Here is a 27868-nt window from a genome sequence, read left to right on the forward strand (position 1 = left end):
CTGAATCTGCAAAGTAACTAGTAACTCAAGGAATCAAATAAATGTAGTTGAGTAAAAAGTACAATATTTCCCTCTGAAATGTGATGAGTTAAAGAAAGTAGCTTAAAATGGAAAATGGAAGTACCTCAAAATTGTACTTAAGTACAGTACTTGAGTAAATGTACTTAGTTGTATTCCACAGCTGGAAACTGGGAACTGTGGGCAGGAGAGACAACAGCGGCCGCTTGTAACCTCAGCTCTCAATATTTCTAATATAATCTCAATAGTGTTTTGATTGTTATTTGATCAATTGTGTGGTCGCCGATGGAGAATCGAGGAGTGACGAGGAAAAGATGCATTGACCGGTGGAGTCGAGAACAGACTGATGCTTTGACTAAGTTGTGTGAACAAACTCCAGTCTGAGTCTGACCTTAAACTGCCTTGATGTTAAGATTCTGCCGCGGGTGTGTTATTTTTAGATGAAAGTCTACCTCCTCGGTAATAATACATTACAATTTGACAAAGCCTAGATGGTGCTCGTGCTTGATCTTTTCTTCTTCATGAAGACATGTTTGTTTTAATATGACAGACGTTCAGTTGGAGAAGTCACAGGAGTGCACGTGAAGGGATGAGTGATGCCGGCAGAGAATCATCAATCCTGTCAAAAAGTGTGTTTTAACCCTGCAGCGATAAACGTCAGTTAAAAATAACTTCAAAGTAAAGGACTTTCTGTGGGACAGCAGAGCCTCAAGGTTTTCTGTCTTTACACAAAGGTCTGGGTCGGGTTACAAAGCTAGTTGTGGTGAGCTCTGGATGCATTATGATCCGAGTACTGTTCCAGACATCAGTCAACATCTGCTTCACTGGTACGGTCATACTGTTTAAATTTTTAAAATAAAAAGCTCTGAGAAGAGCAGCAGAGGAGTCAGAACCTCTCATTATTATAATTTCTCATTAGAAACAAAGTGAGTCTGTCTGAAGCCTGAAACCTGCTCTGTGGTGTCTGTGAAAGTGTGCCAGCATCATGAGCAGACTTTAGCACAGATGTCTGCCAACACACACACAGACGCAATGTCACCCTGCACACAAAGACGCAGTGTCACATTTACCAAACCAACACAGGATACAAAAACAAACAGAAACCTTTAACTAGGGATGGGTGATATGGATAAAATTCCCAATTCTCATCTAATACTGCAATATTGATATATATCATATGGTACATTTTCTGGAAGTGTTCATGGGCAGAATAATTGTTTGTTTTTGACAGTTTCACCTGACAAGTTTAGGTGCTTATCACGTCGATACCACAATCGTAAACATTCATATAGCAGTCCTGCTCACCGGTGTGCAACATTGCCCATGATGTCCTAATACACAGGAGATATTAAAGCTACAGTATGGTGGGTATAACAAAATCTACCTTCACGCAATAAAATGAACCAGAAATTGAATGTTTGGTTCTTTGTTAGCGTGTTGGCCCAAACCCAGCGCTCCTGGCTACCTGCTTAACTAACAAACACTTGATGGACACACAGCGCTGTAACTGCACATCACATGTAGCTGAATCTTTGGAGGTGTGCATGTTTGCTTCTCTATGAGCTACAGTTACAATTAGTCGATCGACAGAAAATCTATCTGCAACTACTTTGATAATTGACTTATTGACTAATAAACTACATGTGATTTTTCACTGTTTTATAAACCAAACAATTCATCGAGAAAATAATCAGCTGCTTTATTGATAACAAAATTAACTGTTATTCGCAACTTGAACCCAACTGATATATCTGCATGGCTGATACTATCGGCTGATTGTACCTTCACAGATAAATCGCTAGAAATGTTGATGTCAGCCAATAAATGAACAGAAATGAGGTGGTTTAGAGAGAGTGGTGACATTTCACAGTATGTTCACCAAAGAGCACTGACTGTTATCTTTAAACTGCAAAATGTTCCACTACATACACTTATTTTTATTATTTAATAATAAAACATCAGGAATCCTGGTCAAATGTAATTGTTACATGTTTTTGTTAAAAACTGATATCAGCCAATGTACCACAATCACACTTTTTAATTCTCATATACTGACACTGAATCCAGTATTGGCTGAGCTCTACTAGAAACCACCTCTCTGCTGCTTTATACAATGAGGTTCAGTTTTAAAGGACCATACCAGTGTGTTTGCAAGTTTTAGCTTGTGCACCCTTTAGCTCCTCTAAAGGGGGCACCGATTTAAACTGGAGCTTTTGATTAATTTAGCAGGTGAGAACACATGAACCCCGGTGGCACCTTATAGCACACTGCCAATGCAAGTTTCTGTCCACTTCTAAGCTAACCTCGGTCCATTTTGTTGGGGGATAGAATATAATCCAATCCAACTGCTGAAAACTACCCCAAAATGCAACACTTTTAAGGAGATACAGCCTGACATAGATGCAGAAACAGACAGATACTGACACTGAGAAATCAGCACATAACAAAATCAACTGAGGACAATCTGGACCAATGCTCCTATTCAGTTTTACTTCATGTGTTCTTATTTGCGACGTACGCCAGAGAAGGTAAAAAGTGTCAAGGAGCTCAGGTAAATCCATCATGTCGTCATCGTCATCTAACCTGGCAGGACGACAGCTGACACAACCCAGTGAACAAGCTACTTGTGAGCGCATGTGACTTTTGTTTACAAGCCCGTGTTCTCTTTTAACCAAGCAGCGTGAACCAAACCACAGTAAATATTTCCACTAAATGTCATATAACACAGCACACAAGCAGCGGTAGGTGTGATAGCACTTGAGCTGTAAACAATTTTTAACATTTGTTTGAACCTACTTAGAGTGACAGATGGGTGGAGTTTATCACCAATATGCCATGGACGTTCCAATCACAGCAACATAAATTACACACTGACTCTGAAATGCTTTTCTGTGATCGTGGCGATCCCTGAGTGATATAATTTGTGGTAAACCTCACCTACCTTCCACCTGATCAGACCACAACAAACCCCACTGCTTATTTGCATCAACTCAGGTGTTTGATGACACACACACACAGTCAGATATCTCACCTTGAAGTTTCCTTTTATCGGCCATGACTGATGACTAGGATGATGTCTTCATGCCTTCTTTCACTGCAGAAAACAGAGACAAAAGAAAATGTTTATGTATGTATGTATTGGTTTATTTAAACAAGGACGGTGCACATTAACACAATAACACTACTGTAAATATGATTTCTCTGACATCTGCAACCCTAAGAATATAAAAATGAAAAGTTATTGAAATATTATATACTGTAAGCATGCAGAGCGATGATAAAAATAAACCAGATGAGCTGCACTGAAGAAATGTGGAGACCATTTCTTCCTTTCTTCCCTGCTGAAGTGTCTTTGGGCAACACACTGAATCCAGAGGAGCAGCTCTACAGCTGAGCTCAACCTTTATCCTCCAACTAAAGAAAACATCCTCCCTTGGATACATTTATACTTATTTAAGTAAGTAAGTCATTTCAAGTGTTGCAAATTAACTTATTTGCTGTACCTGCTTTTTCTAAACCTGCCTGCTCAATGTCTGCGTCAGACGATGATTTCTTTTGAACAACCCCAGAGATCAAGTTTGAACTTGTTGCATTTAATGCCCCATTTCCACTGACACAGTATAACGTGCTTCAGCTGCGTCGTGAGTGCTAAGTTGTTGTCTACACAGCTGATTTGTAGGGACTGACACCAAAACCTGATGATAACTGTTGAAACTGTCACTTGTCCTGGCAAACTCCAGTGTAGCTGCTGGAACTATCTCAACATGATATGCGTTTGACGACTGACAGCGTTAAGATTGTTTTAGTGTGGACTTTTCCATTTAGTCTGATGCTGACACTAGTGGTAGTGATATTGTTACCTGATGCTCTTATCCAGAGCAGATTACAATTAAGTGAGGTAGGAAAGGTAGGACAACAAAGCTATTTATGGTCATACATATTGGACTAGATATACTTCAGTCTTTCTTCACATTTACTCAGTGTCTTCTTTAAGATAAATATATATTCACCTTAGTCTAGGGGTATGAAATTCTGGAGAAATACAATACCATGACAGACAGACAGAGCGAACAACAACACAGCAAGTCATGTAATGCTAGCTAGGTTGTAAGTTAGCAGACTGTCGCTACAGTTGCTGCTGCAAAGCTAACAGCCAGAGAGGACGAGATGCAGCAAACCAGCTCCAGACAGCGATACTCACAACTCTCCTGCTACTATAGCTAACATCACGACAACAGCATGTCGCGGCAAACTAGAAAGTAAGCTGAATGTCCGTGGGCAAGTCGTTTAACGTTACCTGACACACAAATCACGGCTGGAATAGTGCTGTGTGGCTCGGTCCAAGCAACTTTGTTTGTTTCCCATTTACTGAGCCAGGGCTGCGTACCAACACTGGAGATGTTACTCTACAATTAGGAGAGGGATGAAGGAGCAAATATTGTTTACAGTGCTTCTTCCAAACTGCAGTGACATTTTTAGACAAAACTTTACTTCTGTCATTGATTTTTACAACAGTGGTGCACCACAATATCACAGCCTCATCATATCGTCAGAATGAAAGATTACAATATCATAACAATGTAACTATGGTCTTAGGAGCATCTGCCAGAAAGTTCAAATAAGGAGAGAATTAACTTTGTTAACTTTGAGACCTTTCTCTGTCTCAGCAACACACTCTTGCGAGATCTGGCAACAACTCTCTGTTGGCAGAGACGGTTCAGAGTTGTATAAATGAGTTTATAAGTTTATTAAAGTTGATAACATCACGCACGCACAACTAAATATGCTTTCATTCATTCACATGACTTTCACAACACATCCAAAAAACATGGGGTGAGTGGCGAAAACGGCCACTTAGGAGACAGGAAGTGTATACCATTTCATACCATTGGCGCCGCTTGTAATGGGGGTCAACAGAGGGCCTGTTATCGAGTTTGCACGCGGGCTACTAAACAAAGGCATTTCTGACCACGCTGAAGCAGCAGAAAGCTACAGTTTATGATGCTTTTCTGACATCAACTCAGAGGAGCGTGGAGTTATTTCTTGACAAACACAAAAGCATTTTTTTCCTCTGCATGGTGTTAAAACACTCACCTGAGGGACAAAGAAGGCACAGAAATGAATTTCAGGAGACAATTTCTTGTGATAAGAGAAAAAAAAGGAGCCTTGAGATGATTAACTGTGCTGACTGTGTGCAAATTCCTGCTGATGCAGGAAGAATGTCAAGAACAACCTGCATGACTGAATTTAACTTCTTAAATACTGCTGTTATTTAAATAGGTGAGTCAATCAGAGGATTATTGACATTATAAATATAACAAGGGTCTGGGTGAATACTTGATTCTGATTGGCTGCAGGGTGTCCATTAATTCCTGATAATGGACACCTACTAAGTAGTTCCAGTGAAATCTGAATATCTTACTTCAGTGGCTCATCCTCTGAACGCCACAGGAAGGCGACTGTAACACACAAGCTGCAAGAAGTACCCCGCCCCTCTGAACTTACTGATACTTTGTATCACACAAGCGATCATCTCACATCCCATTCGCTGTTCAACTCGCTACGTCAGGCTGCAGCCAACACTACGCATGGCCTATCATTTGTTCATGAAAATCTTGATATTGATTTGGGGACAATGACATGGCTGGATAGCGAGCTAGTCTTGTTGTTAAAGACGCAATGTTATTGACTTTGACTCTTGCTAGCATAACGTTAGCTTTCTGGCTCGTAGCAGAGCCAAAGCGTTCTGTGAGCTGAGCGGAATAGAAATATCTCGTCCTATTTACTGGAGTAGTGAACAACGTTTCCATTGCATAAGAACCTTATGGGATGGTAATGATTGCTCCAGGTATTAGTCAGACCCTCAGGTGTTACCAGGGAAATTGAGTTATCGCTTGTGAAAAACTTAAGATTTTGATTGCAAAACGCATGGAAATATAAATTAATTTTTTTTCTTTGGCAAGTGACCATGGTCTAAGCGGGATAATGGCCTTCGAGGTGTCCATTATCAGGAATTAATGGATGACGGGGAGGCCAGAAGCGTCTGATGCGCAGCGGAGGGCATTATCCCTTACATATGACACTACATTATACTACTGTTACATGCATTCAGTTTTACAAAAAATCTGTCAGTGTGAGACCGTAATTACTCGAAAGCATACACTCCGTTGACAGTTTATAAAATTATGTCCACCCCATTTATATCAATGAGGGTAGATTAAATACTAGCAAGACTTCTCAGTATAACACAAAGGTGCATGGCTGCTGTATTAAACTGCATTAGTTTTTGATACAGAACCACAAACTACATCCTCCAAATTCAACACCTCTCTTAAAAACATTTTAAACAAAAAAATGAGGATTACAACTTTCACAAAGGTTGGCTTTATTGCAGGGTTTTAGCTAGTTGTACCTAACAAACTTGCAACTGAGTGTATAAGCCAATGCAGATACATCTGTGACAAGCTAATATCAGGTGATAGTATCATCTAGTAGGATAACTTTATAGTTGAGTTTGGTCTTTCCGTGGGATTTGTTATGCATGTCGGTATGCACTCATTTTGATCATATCAAGGTGTCAAGCATTTAAGATACTGACCATGTAATTGCAACATCCCCGGTTTGAGTCCGGCCGGGGAGCTTTGTTTCATCTCTCCTCTCCCCAAAATACACACACACATATATATATATATATATATTTTTTTTTTTAATTGTTCATATCACCTATGTGATACTGGTATCAATGCGATCGATAATATTGTGATATAACATATAGGAATGTATTAGGCTAATTTGACCTTTAAATATTTAAATCAGATAAAACCTAGGCTAAAACTACTTTTTGATTGCACCCATGCACTTTAGATATTTCTTGATTATTTATGGTTTGTCTGATGTTTTGTCAATTTTATACACTGGACCTGAAGAAACATTATTTCAGCTCAACTATATTTTTTTCACACTTGACATTGATAAAAAAAAAAAATAGTCTGACTTAGATCTCACCTGCATGTTTTAGTTTCGTAACTGCATCATAGGTTGATTAACACGACTTTAGTTGACTAAACATGTCTAAATTAGCTTTAGCATTACTTTTCCACACAGGTGCACACATCTGGGCACACATTCACACTGCTCAGTTGAGTTTGGACCAACTGACACTTTTACTGTGTGTTTTTCGAGCATTTTATAGTCAAATCTAAAAACTAGACAGGTTGCGGGACTAGCTAAACCAAACAACCACGCGGTGTTTTCGGACCGAAGCGCAAACATTTGTTAGCTCGGGATGTTTATAAACAATGCGGGCATCATTAGTGCCAACAGCAGCCTGTGTGCACCAACATCCCAGCATATACACTTCAAAACAAACTCCGTACTCAAGTTACGCACCGCGGCTCTGCAGGAGAAGTTGTGCTTTTCCGTTTTAAGCTAACACACGGATTACAAGTTGGTCTGCTGTCAGTGTGGAGAGCTGCAGTTTCCCACCGGCTGCTCGATTTGATGTGGGAGACACAATTTGGAAAGGGGAGAGAGAGAAAGGGGGGGAATGCACATAAATTCATCACCTTTGGGTCTGCAACGAAATTACCTGTATTTTTCCGAGCTACGATGTCTTTCCTCAGTCGTCCCACTCCGGTAAATCTGCAACGATTCAGTATATAGGCTATTTTTCTAAAAAAAATGTGTCAATTCTTCTCGCTAAACAATCACTCCGCACATCCAAGATGGCTACCAGGAACACCTCCTCCTCCGATGCCCTGTTGGACAGGAGTCCCGCCCACCTCGCCTGTGATTGGTCCGCTGCGGCAGCTCTCGAACTACTATTCGCTAAAAGCCGCTGTCTGTCAAGAGACGCTGGTTTTACTACTTCCAGGATATCTCCCGCTATGATTGGACGGCTCGGAAAGGTTAAAGGGTAAACTTCATCCTCCTCCATTCTTCTGCCTGTCGGCCGCAGGGTGTTCTGGGAAATTGAGTTCACCTCTGCCTTATTTTAAACAACATTAAATGTGTTATTTAATTCATATTTATTAATTAATTATTAGTTTTTTGAGGAAGTTTCCGTTTTAAATTTCTTTTGTTTTTTTCAAAACTTTAGTTGACATATGCTGAAAAACAACATTGCATTCCTGACAGTAACAAAGGCAAGAAAGACTGGGACAACAAAAAGGAAAATAACAATAGCACAGGTATAATAGAAATAAACTTATATTTAGGATGTTAATAAACAAGATTATATTAAAAATGTACCATTGATCCTATTCAATCATTCTCAAAAAAAATTACACCTGTATGGTAAAACAATAAATAAATAAATCTTACCCTTATTAAGCAAATAAATTACATGTATGAATATGAAATTTACCCATAATGCTAATAATATTTTATTAATAATATCAGATGTTGGGCACTTTGAATTGTGTACATCGTTTGCTCCAATTCTCAATGTAGTTGGTGTTTGTGATTATTAATTCTGCTAAATGTTATATCTCTGGTGTCATAGTTTATTGTTTATATTTTGACATTGATGCTGTTGTTTACACAAGGTTCCCTTACTAGCTTTAAGATTATTTTGTTAAATGTATTTTATCCTTTCAACTGCAATACGGCACAAACTGTCCTTTATATAAAAATTGATTTGATGTGATTAGGACGGGGAATGAGGAGTCAGAGTTCAGGGCCTCACCTGATTAAATGGTAATAGCTGCTCTTTTTTTGCAAGGTGACATTTCACCACATTAATTTCACCCTTTCAGAGATCATCATGTCACCCTGATTAGCATAGGAGTAGGACTGACCACTATTAATTATGAAAAACAGTTGTCTAAAATGTAACTCACCATGAGTTAATTGCTTGGAAGTTAACATTTATTATAGTTTAGTGTTTTTTTTTTCCCTGAAAGACTAACAGCAAAAAGGTTCATTTACTTTGTTTAGTTAATTTTTTTGTAATCCTGTACGAAGTGTATTTATTTTGTACCTTGATTTTAGACACATTACTGCTTATTGCATCTTATTTTTTTTAAATCTGATTTTAATGTTTTTTGTTACTGAGTTTTATATTATTAACTCATGTTTTTAAACCTTTATTTTTATTTGAACCTCATGTGTTTTAGTATGAAATTAAACCAGAATTACCAATTTGTAATGAGCAAGTCGTCTTGAACAGCTTCCAGTGACCTCTGACTCTGACTCCTGGGCCTGATGCCTATAGAAATAGAATCAGAATCAGAATCAGAAAAACTTTATTGATCCCCGAGGGGAAACTCTGTCGTTACAGCTGCTCACTGTCACGTCAGTGCACACAGGAACAGAAGTACTAAGCAAATCAAAACATAATACACTATAATACAGGTGAGATAAATTAAGTACAAAGTGGATATAAAGTATAAAATTAAAATAAGTGTAAGTACCAAAGTGGATTTAGAGGTTGATAAGTATGTATGGTATAATAATACAATGTAATAATATAAGTAATTAGTAATAGTGCAATAATGAGTACTGTCAAGTTAAGTGTAGCTTATTAAGATGATTATGAGATGGTGGATATTGCACAGCAGTAATAGAAGTATGAATAAATTAATATCTGAAAACAGAGTATATTGCACCGGAGTATTAATCACAGAATATTACACAATTATTTCAAGTAATGCTGAGATGTTATTGATCAATGTCCAGTTTAGTGACTTAGGGTCATACAGACTGACACTTAGAGGGAGGAGTTAAAGAGTTTGATGGCCACAGGCAGGAATGACTTCCTGTGGCGCTCTGTGGTGCATTGTGGGGGGATGAGTCTTCCGCTGAAGGTACTCCTTTGCTTGACCAGCACGTCATGGAGCGGGTGGGAGACACTGTCCAAGATGGTGTGTAGTTTGGCCAGCATCCTCCTCTCTGACACCACCGCCAGGCTATATAGTATAGCCTATATAGCCTAATGTCTAATAAATATAGCCTGTCTGCTCCTGCTGCCAGGTGGATGTTATTGCGATTGATGAAAACAAACCAGTTATTGATCAGACTTTAAAGGTTTCACTGTGCTGACAGTTTTGCGGTTACTGCAGCTCATGCTCTCCATGCTGCTCTGAATTAAAGGCTTTGTAACCTTCAAGCAGGATATTTAAAATAGTTTTTTTTACCAGATGATGGAAAATTGCTGTGTCTGTGTCATCAAGGTCATAGGGTCAAGTGTTGACCAACAATGTACCGAAAAAGAATACATTTGCCTTTCATTAATATATTTCTCAATGATTACAACATGTTACAAATGACAGCTGTATACGTTTTAAGTCTTATTTAAACAGCATTATTTACACATTATGGCCAGAAGTATGAGGACACCCAAACATTACACCCATATGTGATAGCCAAACACCTCAGTCCAAAACCATGAGCATTAATATGCAGCCAAAACAGCCTCCACTCTTCTGGTTTCAAGCTTTCCATCAGATGTTGGACCCTGGCTGCAGGGATCTGCTCCCATTCAGAGACAAGAGCGTCAGTGAGGTCCAACACTGATGTTGGGTGATCAAGTCTGGCTCGCAGTCGGTGTTCCAGTTCATCCCAAAGGTGTTGGATGGGGTTGAGGTCAGGGCTCTGTGCAGGCCAGTCAACTTCTTCCACACCAAACTGGGAAAACCCTTCCTTTATGGAGCTGGTTTTGTGCACGGGGGAATTGTCATGTTGAAACAGGAAATGGGACAAACACAAACTGTTGCCACAAAGTTTGAATCACACTATTGTCTAAAATATCATTGCATGCGGTAGCATGAAGATCTCCCTAACTGGATCCAGGATAAACAGCCCCAAAAGTACACAAAGGGATGTGGACAGGGGGTGTCTCATATGTTTGGCCATAGATTGTATCTATTTGAAATGTACTTATTTCAAATATATTTCTTAAAATGCTTTCCCGGTGTTTCATGTCAGACATACAGACTTGTTCAGGGGATCAATATGTGGATAAGTTAAAACAGCTTTTAAAGAGGAATCAGTCATGAATTATCTGCTTATCATTGAGTTTCATGGTCATTTTATTTTATCGTTGTTTGTGTTGGTTTATATGTATTTTCTTGTTGAGTTTTTTGTATTTGCATAAAGGCCCATTTAGGGAGGGGCATTGCAGACCAGCTTAGGATATAGATTCTGTGGTATGCAGACTGGGTCTATGCTATATACTTGTCTCTATAAAAATAAACAAGAATTAAATATATTCAAATCTACATCTACAACATGAGTTCTGCATGCCACCTTGAATGGAGGGAAATGGTAAGTTCTTCTGGATCATGTCTCCTGCAGTGATTTATGAACATACTATAGCCTTTTCATAACTGACTACAGTGTATTGAACTTGGAGCTAAGAGCCATAATGAAGCTGAATCTGTTTGGGTCTCAAATCATAATTTCTGTATCACAGCAGTTTCTCATAACCCTTGCATTACTCATTTCTTCCACTGGAGGGCGCTGTAGTCTGCAAGCTGCTATAAAGTACACGATAAAACTCATAGTACACACCAGTATCACTGTTGTAAAAAAGATCTTTTCTCGTTTCTTTCTTAAGATCTCGAACATTAATGATTACTTCAATATGTAAAATCTGTGTTCAGGATGCCGTCACTTTGACTGACTCACTGTCAGATGTAGAACAGAATCCTATTGTTGCAGTGAACTTCAGTTTCTTGACAAGAGCATTTAAATGCTTAAAATGTAAAATAGAGTTCAGTGTATGTCAGGCCTGTGCTAGCAGCAAGTCGGTGGTATTTTTTCTCATATACTGAATGTTGAACTCAGAAGGCTGAATTCATACTTTCATTTACACCCTTCACACTTTCAGCAACTCGTGGATCGTGTCCTGACTGTAAAAAAATCCCCCAAACGATCATACATTTAAAGTTATTTACTTTCTTGCATGATGTGACATTGTAAACCTTCGAATACCATACAGTACAAGTCAAAAAACTCAAATACAATATATAACTTAGACATGAGATTTATGAACAAATACTCTTTTTCAATAATACATGTAAATATTTTACAAAATAATAATTTATAAACTACAAAATGCTGTGTCAAAAATGAACAACGCAAATAAATATTTCTCATTATAATGCACAATATACTGTGTGTTCTAGTTAATGTATAACATCAGGTAATTCCTGAGGTAAAGCAAAAAGTAACCAAAAAATAAATAAAAATCCTGCCAACCCTAACAGCTGCACAAAACCAAAAAAAAAAATAAATCACAGATATTTATATAAATCAAGTAGCTTGTTGGCAAAAATTCTGAAGTGTATTCAAATTAAGTTAATCCTTTAATTTGGCATCTAATCTTAATCTGCTTCTTACTTTAAGGCAATGAAAAATTTAAGTCGAAAAAGTGCAAAAAAAAAAAGAAGAAGAAAAATCTACATGTTTAGCGTAGAAACCTCCCGTCAAATCCAGCAAATACTCTTCCTCCTCCCTCCTATTGGTCAGTTTCTGAACCTATAGGAGATCGGCAGCAGCTTGTGAGTCTTCTTCATGGTCTGGACCTTGCCGTGCGTCTGGTCGTCCATGGTCTTGTAGCACCGCCGGGCGTAATCCAAAAGCTTCTCCTTGGACGCCTCAAACTCCCCAACCTCTGCCACCTGCAGGAGATCGGGTTGTTAATGTGGACATTTCAATCAGTTAGCTATGTGCTGGACAGATGACACCAGATGAACCCTTTCAAAATGTTTTTTAAAAGTTTCTGAAGAGGAGAGCTGAAACAGAAGAAAGGAGAAGAGAGGAAACCAGAAGAGAGGAGGAAACAGATGAGAGGCTTTATAATGATCATCAATCTTAATCTTTAGTTTCATTTAGTGTTTTAATTTGCAGCACAAACAGTTCAGACCTTCTCTGGAGCCACCAGCAGCAGCTCGGCGATGGGGGAGGTGGAGGCCATGGTGTTTCGGTCGACTCCGTGGATCTGGAAGGCTCGGGACATGCTCCTCACCCGCTGGTAGGTGGTCAGGATCTTCTTATAACGAATCAAAACCCCGTCTGGGTCTTTAACTGGAGAGGAGGGAAGAGAGAAAAAGGAGACTGAGGCACACAGAGAAATTTACTGTTTTGAGTCTTTCAGCCACATGTACTGTACGTCACATGATGAGTTCTTCATCAAAATTCAAAACAATCTTTTTTGAACCCTGATGAAGAACCTACACAGGTTGAAACTAAAGGCTTTCAACTCCTCTTTTCTGGAGTGCAACATAAACATGTGTTCAGATTGAACTCTTCTTCACGTGAATTTGGCTGCTGGAGATATTCGTGCCCTCTTGAGAAAATCCACTTCTTGCATCTTTCCATTGACTTTGTGCCATGTGGAGGATTCACTTCATGTGCAGTCTGAACACACATTATCCTTTAAACTCAGAATTATCCTTTTGAAGCTTGTTTCCATTTTTTTTTTTTTTAAATCTGCTACAGCAGGACTAATAACTTTGTGTATTAAACGATACTGTATGTAGTACACAGCTGGAGGGAGCTGTGGTTATGTTTCTGTCACATGACCCTCACCTCTCTGTCTCTCCCTCCCGTGGGTGATCCTGAAGATCCTCCTCATCTTCATCCTCGGCTCTCCGTTGGCTCGCCCTCTGCCCTTCTTCTTCGACCCCTTCTCCACCGACGAGTCCTCCTCTTCCTCCTCCTCCTCCTCTTCCTCCTCCTCCTCCACGTACTCGTCCTCGGTGTAGTATTTATCCTCCTCCAGATGAAACTCCTGCTTGACTACAGCCGTGAAAAGTTGAGCAGAAATGAACACAACAACTTTATCATGTATCAAGGCCAAAAAAGTTAAATATTTATAACATAATTAAGTGCAGTAACATTTAATTTGTGTGCAATTTCCTCACCAGGGATGGCGGTGCTGCGGCGGGTCCGAGGTCCTGGTCCCTGCGCGCGTTTGAGGGTCATTCCAGACCTGGTGGTCATGGGGGAGGGAGGAGAGGGGGAGCTGGCAGGCTGGACCTTCACACCACGCTGGGAGTCTCCACACCACTCGGTCACTGTCGCGAGGTCCAGGAAAACTCGAGGGGTTAATGACGTCATCTCACAGCAAAATAAACACCAAAATATCCGATGATGAGCAAACGCACAAACAAACTGGATAACAAACTAAATACACTTGTGATTTCTGTGGCTTCCTACCCAGGTGTAATCCACATACTTTCCTCGCCTCCTGAAACCCAGAAAAATGTTTTGAATTTCTGCTTCTTTTTTTTGTTTTGTTAAATTTCACCTTCGTCTTTAAGGGTAAATATATATTATCATTTCAGTTTTATTGTGTCTTTTGAGTGGGACATTGGGACACAAACAGTTTCACATTTACATCTGAAGTCTGGCCAAATTTAATGTTGTGAATTCTCATTTAAATTCTACTGAACTCTGACATTTTTAATGCAGTTTGTGTTGCTCCTGGAACTCTACTTGAGTATTTCTATTTTATATTCAGAGGAAACGTTGTACTTTTGATTCACTGTTGGCTGTAGTTAGTAGTGACTTAGCAGATAAATGTTTGAGACAAATCATCAGTGTTCATAAAACATGAAGCATTCCTATTGTTCAAATTAACAAAATAGTGTGTGACAGTGTAGAGGCCAGTCTTCAAAGTGATAGTTTTACCTTTGATGCTTAATTAAATTTGACTGCTAAAACTTTTCTTACATATAATTTCTGAATTTAGCACTTTCAGTTTAAATAAAGTACTATTTTCTATAATCCATCGTTAATTTAAATAAAGGTTTTGAATACTTTTGTCACCGCTGGTCCTTCTCAACGTCTCCTGCTGCTTAACATGTTGTTTACAATCTATTTCACTGCTTTATCAGTTTTGATATCTTGTCTCTATACTGTTTTTAATGTATATTGTACCTATTGTAGTTATGTATATGTATAGTTATGTTATTGCTCCGTTACTGATATTAATCCAGTATTTTACACGCATATACTACAAGTAAATCTTTTGATCATGTATTATTTTGCTTTGGAGAAATCCATAATCATGTTCATAGAGAGTTTTATGCATTTCTCATGTTCACTTGTTGAATTGGATGATTTTTTATTTTCTCGTGTAGGCACAGTTCCTGACGCCTCACCCTCCGGACTCCTCATGCTGACGATGAAGCGGTCCAGCTGGCAGCGCAGGAAGTTGCGTTCCTCCTCCAGCTCCTCGATGCGCTTCTGCAGCCAGGCGTTCTTCTCCAGAGCGACGTACAGGTGAGCTCGCAGGTTAGAGACCAGGATGAAAGGGCTGTACTGAGAGTGAGGAGGCTCCTGCACCACAGGCTCTGCAGGAGAGGAGAGGGGAGGAGAGGAGAGGAGGAAACAGAAGAGAGGAGAGGAGACGAGGAGAGGAGGAGGAGGAGAGAGGAGAGAGAGGAGGAGAGAGAGGAGGAGGAGGAGGAAACAGAAGAAGAGAGGAGAGACGAGGAGAGAGAGAGGAGGAGGAGGAGGAGGAGGAGGAAAAGATGAGAGGGAGAGAGAGAGAGGAGAGAGAGAGGAGGAAACAGACGAGAGGAGAAGAGAGGACACCAGAGGAATGGAGGAAACAGAAGAGAGGAGAAGAGTAGAGGAGAGGGGAGGAGAGGAGAGGAGGAGGAAACAGAGGAGAGGAGAGGAGACGAGGAGAGGAGGAGGAGGAAAAAGATGAGAGGAGAAGAGAGGAGGAGAGCAGAGGAGAGGAGAGGAGGAGGAAACAGAAGAGAGGAGAGGAGACGAGGAGAGAAGAGGAGGAGGAGGAGGAGGAAAAAGATGAGAGGAGAAGAGAGGAGGAGAGCAGAGGAGAGGAGGAAACAGACGAGAGAAGAGATGAGGAGGAGAGTAGAGGAGAGGATGAGAGGACAGGAGAGGAGAGGCGAAAACAGAAGACAGGAGAGGAGAGGAGGAAAAAGATGAGAGGATAAGAGAGGAGGAGATCAGAGGAGGAAACAGATGAGATTAGAGATATTCCTTGAAGCGTTTCTTCCAAACCTCAGTGACAGTTTGTTTTAAAGAAAATGTACCATCAATCATCACATTAGACACCAGAAGCACGACATCACAGCAGCATCATGTTGTTCTTCTGTGATTCCACTGAAAGAAAAGGGACTGCAGCAGCATGAGCCTGAGGTCACCTACCAGAGATATTTGGAGGTTGATTTCTACAAAAGCTATCTTCACGACTCTAACGCGTGCTTCTGTTGTAGCCTACAGCACTGAACATGCTCTGCTAAGCTGCGAATGAGGTGGAGGAGCAAAAAGAGGAAGAAACTAATGAATAAATGTGGAGGAGAGAATTAAATGTGGTAAAAAAAGAAGTTCAAATAGAGAACAAGAACAGATGATTCTGAAAACAACAGATTTTATAAGAAACGTGCTGAGTACTTTAACATTCCCAATATTCCTCAAGACTTTCTTAGTTAGAGTTAGATAAAATCCAGTATGTGTAAAGGAAGTATGTTTACAAACTTTAATATTTTGACCTGAACTTAAGTTCATTTCTGTGGGTTTTAATACCCTGAAACCCTGAGTGACCACCGAAGCACAATGAAACATGATCCCAGTTTGTTACCGCCACATTAGAAATGTGGTCAAAAACCTGGAAAGAGGGATCTTAACAGCAGTGGTCATGTGTAGTAGATGTGGCGTACCGTCCATCATCTGCTGACCCTGGTTCAGGTGATATGCAGGTGGTCTCTCGATACTCTCCTCCAGGGGAAAAGAGACCTCATAGGCATCCAGGTACAAACCTCCTTCTCCTCCTCCTCCTCCTGCTGATGAAGATGACGATTGAGGCATGTAGTGCTCTGACAATCACACACACAAGACAACAGACAATTAGGTGAAGAATCTGCAAAGCAAGTTACGATTATTTTCATTAATCTGTTGATTCTTTTTTATTAACTGACTCTAAGTCTATTAAAGCGGGTTTCAGCATGAAATGAAGACCACCTCCTCAACCACCATGAATGTTCACAGATAGAGGTGCTACTTCACACAGCAAATGCCATGTATTTAATGAGTCTGTCCATTGTTTAGTCATCTACTAATGAAAGTGATCATAAGAGAAGAGTGTCGGGATCTGTGTGGTTTATCACCTCTGCAAAACCTTCCCTGGGGAAGCCTGAAGAAATTAGCAAAGAAAATGGCCATCCCAAGCCCAAGGTGACTGCTTCAAATGTCTTGTTTTGTCCTACTAACAGTCCGAAACCCAACCATATCCAGTTTGCAATGATTTAAAACAGAGTTTGAGAAGCTGGAACCAAAGGATCCATCAATTTAAACAATGAATCAATATCAAAAGTGTTGTAGATGAATTACTGTTGACTGACTAATTGTTTCAGCTCTAATAACAGCTAATAATAACGTTAATAAAGTTGTAACTTATAGTACTTGCACGTCACCTAAACTAGATGGAATTGAAATGGAAATTAATCAACAAAACAGATCATCAGTAAAATAGTCATAACAGAAAACAAGATGTACAGTTTATAAAACTAAACGAGATATTAGGGCATACAAACGTAGCCTAAAACCGATTGGATTATCAATATTAATGCGAAAGCGATTTGGTGAGCCTGACCTCCACAACCTTTTTTTTTAAAATTTATCTCTTTAATGAATTGCAGCTATTGCCAAAACAAAAACCCATCAACTCATTCCGCCCAGGAACTCTTTAAAGACAGGCAAGTCTATAAACAAACATTATGGCGTTTAAAAGTTATTTAAACGCACTGACTCATTTAGTACGTTTGTAGCACAAGGTGGATACGCCATTTAAAGGTTGCGGTTACCTGGCGGGCTTGTATCGTCTCTGCTGGTTGGAGGATTCATGACTGAAAACAGATAATCGATACTGATTAGTAATAACTCAACTTGTTGTTATTTGTCTCCAGTAGTTTCCGTGTGCAGTTATACTTCTGTAATACAGCCTGAAACGACCCACACCTGCTGCTCTACAGCCGAGCGACCACATTTTCAGCAGCAATTACCTGATTATAAGTGGCTTCAACAGGTGTACGCGTCGCGCTCAGATTTGGTCGGTTCGCACATGCGCACGACGACGGTGTCCCTTCACCTGTTTGTGCTCTGTCCAAACGCCTCAGCGCGCCTCGCATCTGTTGAGCCGAGACAGAGCTGACAGAGGGGTCTCTAGCTGTCTTTCATGAGATGGTTGGAGGTTTGAAAGTGTTGGAATGGGTCCAGAGGCCGACCGGAAACATGTCACCTGAGGGCGGTGCGCAGGTGGGTGGAGAACACCGAAGAAGGTAAACGCGGAAGTAAAGACAAATTCCACAAGAACGATAGATCAGCTGCTGGACGAACAACAATAACAAGTGAGTCAAAGTAAAACTATCGACGCTGTTTGATTCAATGTTGTGTTTAATGTGATCACAGAATCAGGTGGAAGTCTTTGTCCAACAGTCTCACCTGTCCGGGTCTGAGGCGGCTCTCTGCATCACCGAGTTGTCTGTGGTGGAATATAGTACATTTACTCAAGTACTGTACTTAGGTACACATCTGAGGCACTAATATTTTACTGCAGTTATTTAATTTTATGCAACTTCTCAGAGACAAATATTTACTTTTAGTACTACTAATAGTGCTTTTCACTGCACTACATTTGTCTGACAGCTTTAGCAACTTTACAGATTACAATTATTCATCCCCTTCCTGTCCAGTGAAAACCACATATCTCCACATGTGATGATTTTGAGAGTTTCTGATGAACTGAAGGATGAAGTGTTTCCTTTATGGGCTGAGAAAACTCTCCTACTTCTTAAGCTAAATAAACTATTTTAAACTGCAAAAGGAAAACGCATCGTCACAGAGCTGAAAAGAACAGGCTGTTTTCCTCATGAAAAGTTGACTTTTTTAGAGATACGTGGTTCTCACAGGACATATGATGATCTTATAGACCATGATGCATTGCTGTAGATTAAACTACCTAACAGTATATAAAATGAGTTAAAATGAGCTACATCTGATGCAGCAGGAATATTAATCCAGAAACAACAGATTTAACAGGAAAACACTGACAGGGAACATTTTACTGCACAATGAGTACTTTTACTGTTTGTATAATCGCTGGAAGGCTATCAATATGGTGGCTAATATTAATTAGAGCTGAAACAATTAGACAGTGGTGGAGGAAGTATTCAGACCCTTTACTTAATTAAAAGTACTAATACCACACTAAAAACACTCTAGTCCTGCGTTGATGATGTTACTGAAGTAGAAGTGTGTGAGTATAATCAGGAAAATGTCCTTGTATTAAAGTATTACAAGTACTCAAAGCAGAAAAAAGACTGTTATATTATATATTATATAATTAGATCATTATTACTCATGCATTAATATAAAAGCAGGATCTTACTCTTGTAGCTGGTTGAGGTGGAGCTCATTTTGAACTATTTTGTATCCGAATGATTATCTTCTTTATGAATTAATCTGCTGCTTATTTTCTCCATTAACAGATTGATTGTTTGGTTTGTAAACATTTTAACAATTAAAAGGAAAAGCAGCAATTCCTCACATTTCTGGAGCTCGAACCGTGAGATGTTTGGTTTCTTTGCATTAAAAAAGGCTTAATTGAATGAAATCATTTACTGTCAATCGACTGATCGTTTCAGCAGTACTTGTATTTACTGTTGTGTAGTTTTAATTTATAACAAAATCATATTTTATAAGCTCTTTGTATGTTTTGTGCGCCAAAATCTTGATCTGTAACGTAACAAGTAACTAAAGCTGTCAGATAAATGTAGTGAAGATGAGATGAGGTGGAGTAGAAAGTGGCATGAAAAGACCTTTTAATTCTTATCGCCAATCTGTTTTTATTGAAAAACCAGCTAGTTTTGGGCATTTAAAATGTATTAAAATGATACAATATGAGAAGTTTAGAGGTCGAAACTTGTAACTTTTAAACTTTTGACACAATTAGGCGTCACAAGTAGACACTGTTTTATTTTAAGAGGCAGGAAGCCTAAAAGGTTGGGACACACTTTCTTATGTGATAATAAGATAAGATAAGAGATCATTTATTGTCCTCCGGGAAAGGTGAAATTTGTTTCTTATCTTATCTTGTACACACATAAGAACAGTTAACATCAAACTAACACAAAAACACAGACACAGGGAACACAAACAGTCACAGGAACATGAGTCCATAAGTGTTACTGCTGCAGTTTGTCGAGGGCAGTGATGGCAGAGGACACGAGGCTCTTACCGTAGCGTGCTTTTTTACAGATCAGAGATCTGTATCTGCGTGAGTGCTTGGCGTGTGATGGCAGGTCAGTGAGGGCTGGGGGGTTGGGAGGAGGGAGGCCAAGGATTTTAGTGGGTTGTGTGTGATTTTTGAGGAGTTTGTTCCTGTTGGTGAAGTACCATGTGGAACAGCAGTAAATAAACCAACGATAACATAATCTTGAGCTACAGGAAACGGCTAACAATGTTATAGACCAAACGATTACTCAATTAATTGAGAAAATAATCAGCAGTTTAATTTAGAATGAAAATAATCGCCCTAATAATAATAATAACTCAAATTCAGTTTAATTTCCATTAAACCACACAAAATTACTTCTAAATAAAGATGTAAGTGCTATACTTATCTGTATTCATTAAATATGGATACAGTAGGTTTAATACTGATTTCACAGATTTTATAACCCATCTTGGGAAAGTGAATCTACATTTTCATAGTTAAAGGCATCTATTCATTCTTCCTTTTTCTACCTACTTTACACACTTTCCTTGTTTCTTCCATTCTTCTCTCTTTCCTTACTTTCTCAATTCTCCTTTCTAAGCATTAAATTCCTCTGTTTTATTCACCAAAAATGCTTTTCTTTCACAAATCCTTCCTTCCTTTCCTCACTCCCCCGATCACGTGCTTTACTTCATTAACCTACAGATGTGTTAGTATGAAGTCAGGCCTCCACGAGCCTCCAGAACAGCTTCAGTGCTCCTCGCCCTCCTTGGAGGGATGAACACCACTCCTCCACAAGATATTCCCTCATGTATATATACAGCCTTTTATTTAATCAGGTCATCTCATTGAGATCAAGATCTCTTTTGCAAGAGAGACCTGAGTACAGCAGAGAGAAAGAAAAACAAACATAGCCAGACACAACAAAAGGACATATAGCATATATATAGATTTGAAGATGAAAGTTTATATAATATCATTTGGTCTTGTGGAGATGGTGGTGGAGAGCGTCGTCTTACACGTTAGTCCAAGATTTTCCACAGGTGTGAAACTGGCCGGAGCGTTTTATTCACGTCATTTTTCAACCTCAGCAAACCATTCAGTGAGCCGGCTGCACCGAAGCGTCTGCATTTGAAATGTTTCTCCACTCTTTTATTCAGGTCTTTCCTTTAATTTGTCCCCGTCTATATTTTCGAAGGAATAAGTATCACTAATACTAGTTAGACTGATCAATTTTTTGGGGGCAATGAGCTGCCAGTTTCTGGGCTGCTGATGAGTAAATATTATACATTATATTATGTCTGAGATCAGCTTTATAATGCAATCTCAGTATCACTCAGATGGTTTTTATGATCTTTTATCTAGGAGTGTATCTCTTAAGGCAAACTGTCAAATATGAACTCAATATATCCATAGTTGGTATCAGTTAAAAATTGATAATGGTGATACCTCACTCATATCAGGGAATAACAGTCTTTCTTCTCTTCGTCCCTCCTTCAGTTTCATCATGGCCCTGTGTGAAGGCCTCTCCCACTGTAAACTGGCTCTGGCCTTTGCTGTGTTGATGGATTTAGTGGGAGGAGCTGCTCTGCTGGTGGGAGTTTTCGCCCCCCTGGAGATCAAAGGACAGGACTTTGGAGACTTACTGGTCTATACTGGTATGAAATAACTATCCCAGTCTCAACTTGTTATCAACAGTAGTGGCGGGATGATATGAATTAGACACGATGAATTACAAATGCATAAACTAGAAAAGAGGAAGCAGAAAAAAGTAGAAAAGAAGACCACATTCAATCTTTGGAGGGTGAGGAGTGATGTTCCTGATTGCTGCTTAAAGTTCATCTGAAGGACTTATGGTTACTTCAGTGTGATTATTTCAAGACTTATGCACTGTGTGATAATTCATTAGTAGTGGAAGGTCAAGACATTTTTGTGAGTAGCTTTATTTGGTTGAGTGTTTCAATTTAAAATCTTAAAAATCAAAATGTAAAAAATGTGAAAAAGCCCCACAGAAAACACAAAAAAACAAACATTATGCAACTGGATCAATGTACTAAAACAAGAATATATATATATATATATATATATATATTAACGATGACACTGCACAACGTCTTTATCGAGCAGCGTCTCGTTGTGTGTTTAAACACATTAAATTCACCAACATAAAAAAGTAAAAAGTAATGCCCTATATTTTTGTTTACAGGGTTTACAGGATGATGTAAAATCAAATCAACGAGGAGACACAAGAAAGAGAAAACTTTAAAATTAGGATAAAAGACCAGAAATAGTAGAACAAGTAAAATAACATTAAAGACATCTTTGTAACAGTTAGTCTTTTTTGGATCATTAGCTTTCTTGGTTTTAATGAAGCTACTTCACGAGACAGGGACTAAGTAGTGGATTTTCACTGAATTTACTCAGATTGCAGATTTAACATGATAATATTTCTGTGTGTGTGTACATGTAATGTTATCCAACTGTCGGTATTACTCATTTATAAAACATCTGTGCAGGGGCTCTGTTTGTGCTGATGTCACTGGCTGGATGGGTGTTGTGGTACAGCGGAAACATCGAGGGCCTGACGACCAAGAACGAGCTGGGACACATCGGCAGCGCCGTCGACCGGCTGGCTCGTAACCTCAGCCGCAAGATCCGCACATACAGGAGCCAGCACTGAGCGGCGAGGAAAAGTCTGGTGATGCCTGTGTTGTCAGTATTAGTATGAGAAACAGACACTGAATTAAACTCTAATTACTAATAACTGGAAGTGTTACAAGCATGTCAGAAACATTTCAGATGTGCACCTGTTGTTCTGTTACATAGTCATGCTATTGATGTTTTATTATGATTAGTAGTATTTTTTATGTTTTATAGTGTTTAGATGAGGTTTAGATAGTGGTCCCATGTTGGATTTCAATAAAAGCCTTTTTATACATTATATGTCTGTTTTTATTACATTTTCAACAATAAAAGCTTAATTCTCTATTCACAACCAAGTGCAATGTCCTTTTTACAAGAAGACTTTCATACATTTTAATTAAAAACAGATTGAGTTAAATAGTCAAACAACAAAAATGAGAGGTATATATATATTTCTTATTTCATTATTTTACATTTATTTCATATCTATCATATATGTGTAAATATTATGTTTATATTTAACATATTTACATTTATGCATATGTACATTTTATGCATATATTCTGTATTTAGGAATATCAGGAGACTGTACTATTGCTTGAAATCTGTTTTTGCACATATGGCAACAACATTTAAGACACAATAACTGAAAATAAAGTAAATTAAGATAAAAAACGAGATAAAGAAGATTTAGAGAACTGAATCAAAGGTAAATAAACTGCATTTGTTTACACAGATGCTATTGTACTGTATATCTTTATGATTTCAACCTATAATTTATAATTTCTCCTCTGCATGCACTATTTGTATCTTTATTTTGTTTGTTTCTTCAATAAATAGTTATTTTTCTTATCTTATATTCAGAGTTAAAGGAGTAATTAGTATATCTATAACCTGCACTGACCTCTGCTGGTGACCAGCAAGAATTACAACAACATCAGTAGAACATGCATCCATCTGTGGCCTGTACAAAAAAGATCAGAGCAGATATTTTATTATTAATGTCAGGAGAAAAAGTAACATATTGTCTTGTTATACAGTATATAAATATGATGCAATTGCTCAACTACATCTGTACAGACATCTCTACGGCCGATATCTCCAAAACTCGGCAACTCACACCAAAACACTCTAGATGGATAAATAGCACTACAGGTAAGAGGAAAAATTTTGATTTTGGGATGAACTGTCCCTTTAAACTGGATAACCTGATTGCTGAAAAGTGACTTCTGGCAAGTGAAAATCTTTTTTCGGCTGATTAATGAACTCGCGATTACATCAACATCCATAAGAAGAAGAGAGTTAAAAGAGAGGAACTGACCTGGCAGCAGATTTTCCCTCCACCAAGATGGAAATTTCCTTCTGACACTACTCAGCTAATCTGATTCACCTCTCACCTTGTTGCCGAAAACTGTAACAGACCAGTTAATCCCTAAAACAAGTCAGTAGATCTATTACAAGTGTAAAACAAACAGATGTCAGATCAGACAGAAAATTGTGATTTAACAAATAATGAAATCGTTTTTGCTGTAGTTGCACTAGTTTCTTGAAAAGGGATGCCACATTTAGATTTTGATTAATTTAAAAAAAGTAATGATAAAATTGTTATTGGTTGTAGATTATGATGAAAATGTATAGACTGGGGAGAAACAACACTTTAAACACCATCAACAAAGTAAAACTTAATATAATTTGTTGGGAGTGTTCATGCCAAACAAATGTTAGCAGTTAGTAAATAGCTTACATTTATTATATGTGAAAAGTAACCATGACAATCCAGAAAGAGGAGGAAGAAAATACAGACTGCACATTTAGGAAAAATATGTTATTGACAAAGGTCATTTGGTATATTTATCCCCTGTAACCACCAAAAAAATACAGATCTTGACCAGAATGGTGTCAGGTTTAAAATGTTGGCACTTTTTCCAAAACTGAATTTGTCATAAAATTGGCATCTGCACACAAACATATGCAACTTTTATGTGAACTTTAAGTCAGAGACCTTCTTTGATGCCTGACGAACAAATGAAAGCTGATATTAGAATAAACAGTTGCACCAATGTGAGTGTGTTTCTCGCCAGTTAACTTCTGTTTATTAACCTCTAGCACCTGTTGGGTTCACTTAAAGTCGTTAGATCTCCATTTGAAACTCAGTTTGACTTCCTGGGCCTGAGATGCCCTGGTATGTTAAATCCTCCACCATGTGGTAAACCAAGTGGATTAAATCTGGACTACAGTAAACAGTTTCTTATTTGCCACTACTTTTATTTGACCCCAGGTCCGGTCTAAACTCGGGTCTGTCTTTCAGGTTAGATGCTAGTCATAAAGACTCTGGTATCGTCACTGCTCCTCGACAGCTCTGTGACCCTCAGTGTGTAAACCCCCTCCACCACTCCCACCACTGAATGAACTTACTGTGAGCGGGGTATTCCCCTGCAGCAGTCTTTGTAAAACTACTAATGGGATTATGAGGACACTGAGCTGAATGTTTTCACTGGCCTTGTTTGTAATACCGACAGGTGAAGTCAGGCCGTTGACCTCAGAGCTGTCAAGTGTTGGAATGTAACTCGTGGATTGACCTCAACAAATAATGCACTTTTAAAAGACATTGCCTTTGATGTCCACAACAAAATGCTCTAAATGTTGCTTTTATTAAAAGTGTTTTAACCTTTTGCACCATCTGCTGGTTTGGCAATGCTACCGAGGCACTGAAAAAGCTGTAACAACGGCCAGGAAACTGCTAATGATTACGTTACCAAGTTTGGAATGCATCTACAGAGACAGAACGATGAAGAAGGCAGACAACATTGTGGGTGACCAGAAGCACCCCTTTGCCTCCTCATTTGAACTGATACTATTGATATTTGCAACTTGATATTGCCCCCCTGTATTCACTAAAAATAGATCCAAGTTTTCATTTGGTCCACAAGCCAATAAGTCTTTTAACAGGTAAGGCACACGTACACCTGTGCACACGTATGTCTAATGGCGACTTTTGTGATGAAAGGCCTTGTGATTGTGATTGTGCTGCAAACAAATTTCCCCACTGGGACAAATACAAGTGTCTATCTATCTAGATATTTACTCAGGTACTGTACTTAAGTACAAATTCGAGGTACTTGTACTTTACTTAAGTACTTCCATTTCATGCAACTTTATATTTCTACTCCACTTCATCTCAGAGTCAAATTTTGCACTTATTACTCCACTACATTTGTCTGACAGCTTTAGTTACTTTTCATATTCCATTTTTTTATACTCTTTGGTATTTTTGGTGATTTTGAATATGATTGTTTTGATAAACTGAAGGATGAAGTGTTCCTTTATGGTTTGAAAAACTTCTACTTCTCTTGGATCAGCTGGAAAATTCATCTTCACAAAGCTGAAAACAGGGCTGTTTTTCTGAGCTCATGAAAAGTTGACTTTTTAGAGATAATGGACTGTACTTATATAACACCTTTCTGACTACTTAAAGCGCTTCAACTACATATCTCATTCATACAGCGATGGCAGAACGGCTCATCAAAGTAACTAAGCATTCACACACCAAAGGCACAGCCCTCGGGAGCAATTTGGGGTTCAGTGTCTTGCCCAAGGACACTTCGACATGTGGGCTGGGGTAAGCCAGGATCGAACCACTGACTTTGTGATTGGTGGACGACCCGCTCTACAGTTCACAGTTGCCCCGAAGATACATGGTTCTCACAGGACAGCGATGCTACAAACATATGATGATCTTATGGACCAGTGCTGTAGATTAAACTATCCAACATTAAACATCTACAGCAGTAAAATGCAACATACACATTGATGCAGCAGTAACATTAATCCAGAAACATCAGATATAATAGGAAAACACTGACAGAGAGCATTTTACTGCACAATGAGTACTTTTACTTTTGATACTTACTTACTTTTGCTTAAGTAAAGTTTTGAATGCAGGGCTTTTTAGTGGAGTGTTTTCACAGTGTGGTATTAGTACCAGGAGCTGAATACTTCTTCAAGTATTTCCATGTCAAGTCTCAAATTCAGAAACTCATGTATGACTTCTTGTAGCCGGAAGGGTGATGATTAGAAGGTTTTACACAGATAAAGTGTAGACTGTGCTCACCAACATTTTATTTTAATGCTTAAAATCACTTAAAATGTTCACGTTTCCCTGACAAGCGACCTCTCTCAGTAGCAAACGACTTATATTCATCAGGTGGCCAGAAACACGACAAACAAATTACAAAGTTGCTCTGTAATTTCTGGATGTGTAAATAAGCAACTGTTTGCTAATAAGTTTGCCACATCAACTTAAAAGGTTAGATGTAAAAAAAAATCAATTAATGCATTTTTATTTGGCCAATGACCAAAGTCAGCTTTGAAATGACATTTGGGAATGTTCTATCGCCCCATGTTTGACATGGAATTTGTCTACATTTCATTTGCTTCAATTATTTCTAAATCATGAATAGCCAAACCATACATTTTTCTATATAAAGAAGTCCAAAGTATTGTATTTGTTACGTCCATTCACTCAGAAATGCTGGTCATGTGACTCCAAAAAGTCATGAAGTTTTAGTTCGAACATGCAGGAATACTGCAGTTGTCCCTCTTTTTGTTCATTTTCATCTGCTGGCTGGCTGTTGTTCTCACCTCCCTCTGCTCCCTCGATCAGTATCCGCACTGGAAGCCATGATGCCCATTAGGGTGTCTAGATTAAACTGTCCTTTTCTGAGAATAGATTCCTCAAGGCCGGGCCAAAGAGCTTTGATAATACTTATTAGTTGCACTGTGGTAACCATTTTCCATTCCCTGTATCAACTCTCTGCTTTGCATCGCTGCCAAATCCTCCTTACACTGCCTAACATCACCACCTTCACTGCTCCTCTCTCTCTCTATCTCCTTCTGTTCATCCATTTTAATCCTGCTCTCCTCTCAATCAAAGGATTCCCTTTCCTAGAACTCAGTCTAAACCAGGTTGAGGGTTAAAGGTGAGATTGCGACAGGGAGAGGTTCGTCTCA

The 27868-nt window shown here is 38.9% G+C and overlaps 3 protein-coding genes and 1 long non-coding RNA gene across 9 annotated transcripts in view; 1 reads left to right on the top strand and 3 right to left on the bottom strand.

Moving 5' to 3' along the window:
- Nucleotides 1-7791, bottom strand: part of cnot3b (CCR4-NOT transcription complex, subunit 3b) — a 38841-nt gene extending 31050 nt beyond the window's left edge. The window contains exons 1-3 of one of the 3 annotated variants that reach the window (XM_044172590.1): nucleotides 7607-7791; nucleotides 4316-4424; nucleotides 3050-3112 (exon numbers count right to left, since the gene is read on the bottom strand). In XM_044172590.1, the coding sequence (XP_044028525.1) occupies nucleotides 3050-3074 (25 nt within the window). In that variant the 5' untranslated portion in view covers nucleotides 3075-3112; nucleotides 4316-4424; nucleotides 7607-7791. The remainder of the gene's footprint in view (nucleotides 1-3049; nucleotides 3113-4315; nucleotides 4425-7606) is intronic. The other 2 variants (XM_044172591.1, XM_044172589.1) reach the window with 2 other exon arrangements.
- A 4105-nt stretch (nucleotides 7792-11896) lies between these two features.
- On the bottom strand, nucleotides 11897-18143 carry ccdc106b (coiled-coil domain containing 106b). Of its 4 annotated transcripts, none has more exons than XM_044172355.1 (8): nucleotides 18003-18143; nucleotides 17805-17846; nucleotides 16662-16817; nucleotides 15129-15320; nucleotides 13887-14039; nucleotides 13552-13761; nucleotides 12887-13047; nucleotides 11897-12641 (listed from the first exon to the last, which is right to left on the bottom strand). In XM_044172355.1, the coding sequence occupies exons 2-8, from the start codon at nucleotides 17842-17844 to the stop codon at nucleotides 12486-12488; spliced, it is 1068 nt and encodes a 355-aa protein (XP_044028290.1). In that variant the 5' UTR covers nucleotides 17845-17846; nucleotides 18003-18143; the 3' UTR covers nucleotides 11897-12485. The 4 variants fall into 4 exon arrangements, with proteins under 4 accessions (XP_044028290.1, XP_044028289.1, XP_044028291.1 ...); XM_044172354.1 differs by having other exon boundaries at nucleotides 17959-18017; XM_044172356.1 differs by lacking the exon at nucleotides 17805-17846 and having other exon boundaries at nucleotides 18003-18140.
- A 63-nt stretch (nucleotides 18144-18206) lies between these two features.
- On the top strand, nucleotides 18207-23210 carry tmem238a (transmembrane protein 238a). Its single transcript, XM_044172359.1, has 3 exons — nucleotides 18207-18347; nucleotides 21716-21873; nucleotides 22732-23210. Exons 2-3 carry the CDS (start codon nucleotides 21723-21725, stop codon nucleotides 22893-22895), a joined length of 315 nt encoding a protein of 104 aa, XP_044028294.1. The 5' UTR covers nucleotides 18207-18347; nucleotides 21716-21722; the 3' UTR covers nucleotides 22896-23210.
- On the bottom strand, nucleotides 22784-27708 carry LOC122864745. The gene is made up of 3 exons (XR_006375284.1): nucleotides 27500-27708; nucleotides 23763-24269; nucleotides 22784-22920 (listed from the first exon to the last, which is right to left on the bottom strand). It is a non-coding gene; the product is annotated as an uncharacterized LOC122864745 (long non-coding RNA).
- Between the last annotated feature and the right edge of the window lie 160 nt (nucleotides 27709-27868).

Source organism: Siniperca chuatsi, linkage group LG17 (genome assembly GCF_020085105.1).
Source record: "Siniperca chuatsi isolate FFG_IHB_CAS linkage group LG17, ASM2008510v1, whole genome shotgun sequence".
NCBI lineage: Eukaryota > Metazoa > Chordata > Actinopteri > Centrarchiformes > Sinipercidae > Siniperca > Siniperca chuatsi.

Bases quoted from the DNA above. Each gene is read 5' to 3' on its own strand.
- tmem238a (XM_044172359.1), top strand. From the start codon at position 21,723: ATGGCCCTGTGTGAAGGCCTCTCCCACTGTAAACTGGCTCTGGCCTTT. The intron at 21,874-22,731 runs GTATGAAATAAC...ACATCTGTGCAG, and splicing joins AGACTTACTGGTCTATACTG to GGGCTCTGTTTGTGCTGATG.
- ccdc106b (XM_044172354.1), bottom strand. From the start codon at position 17,986: ATGTGGTCGCTCGGCTGTAGAGCAGCAG. The intron at 13,762-13,886 runs GTGAGGAAATTG...TCACGGCTGTAG, and splicing joins CCGCAGCACCGCCATCCCTG to TCAAGCAGGAGTTTCATCTG. The intron at 12,642-12,886 runs GTCTGAACTGTT...GATCTCCTGCAG, and splicing joins TGCTGGTGGCTCCAGAGAAG to GTGGCAGAGGTTGGGGAGTT.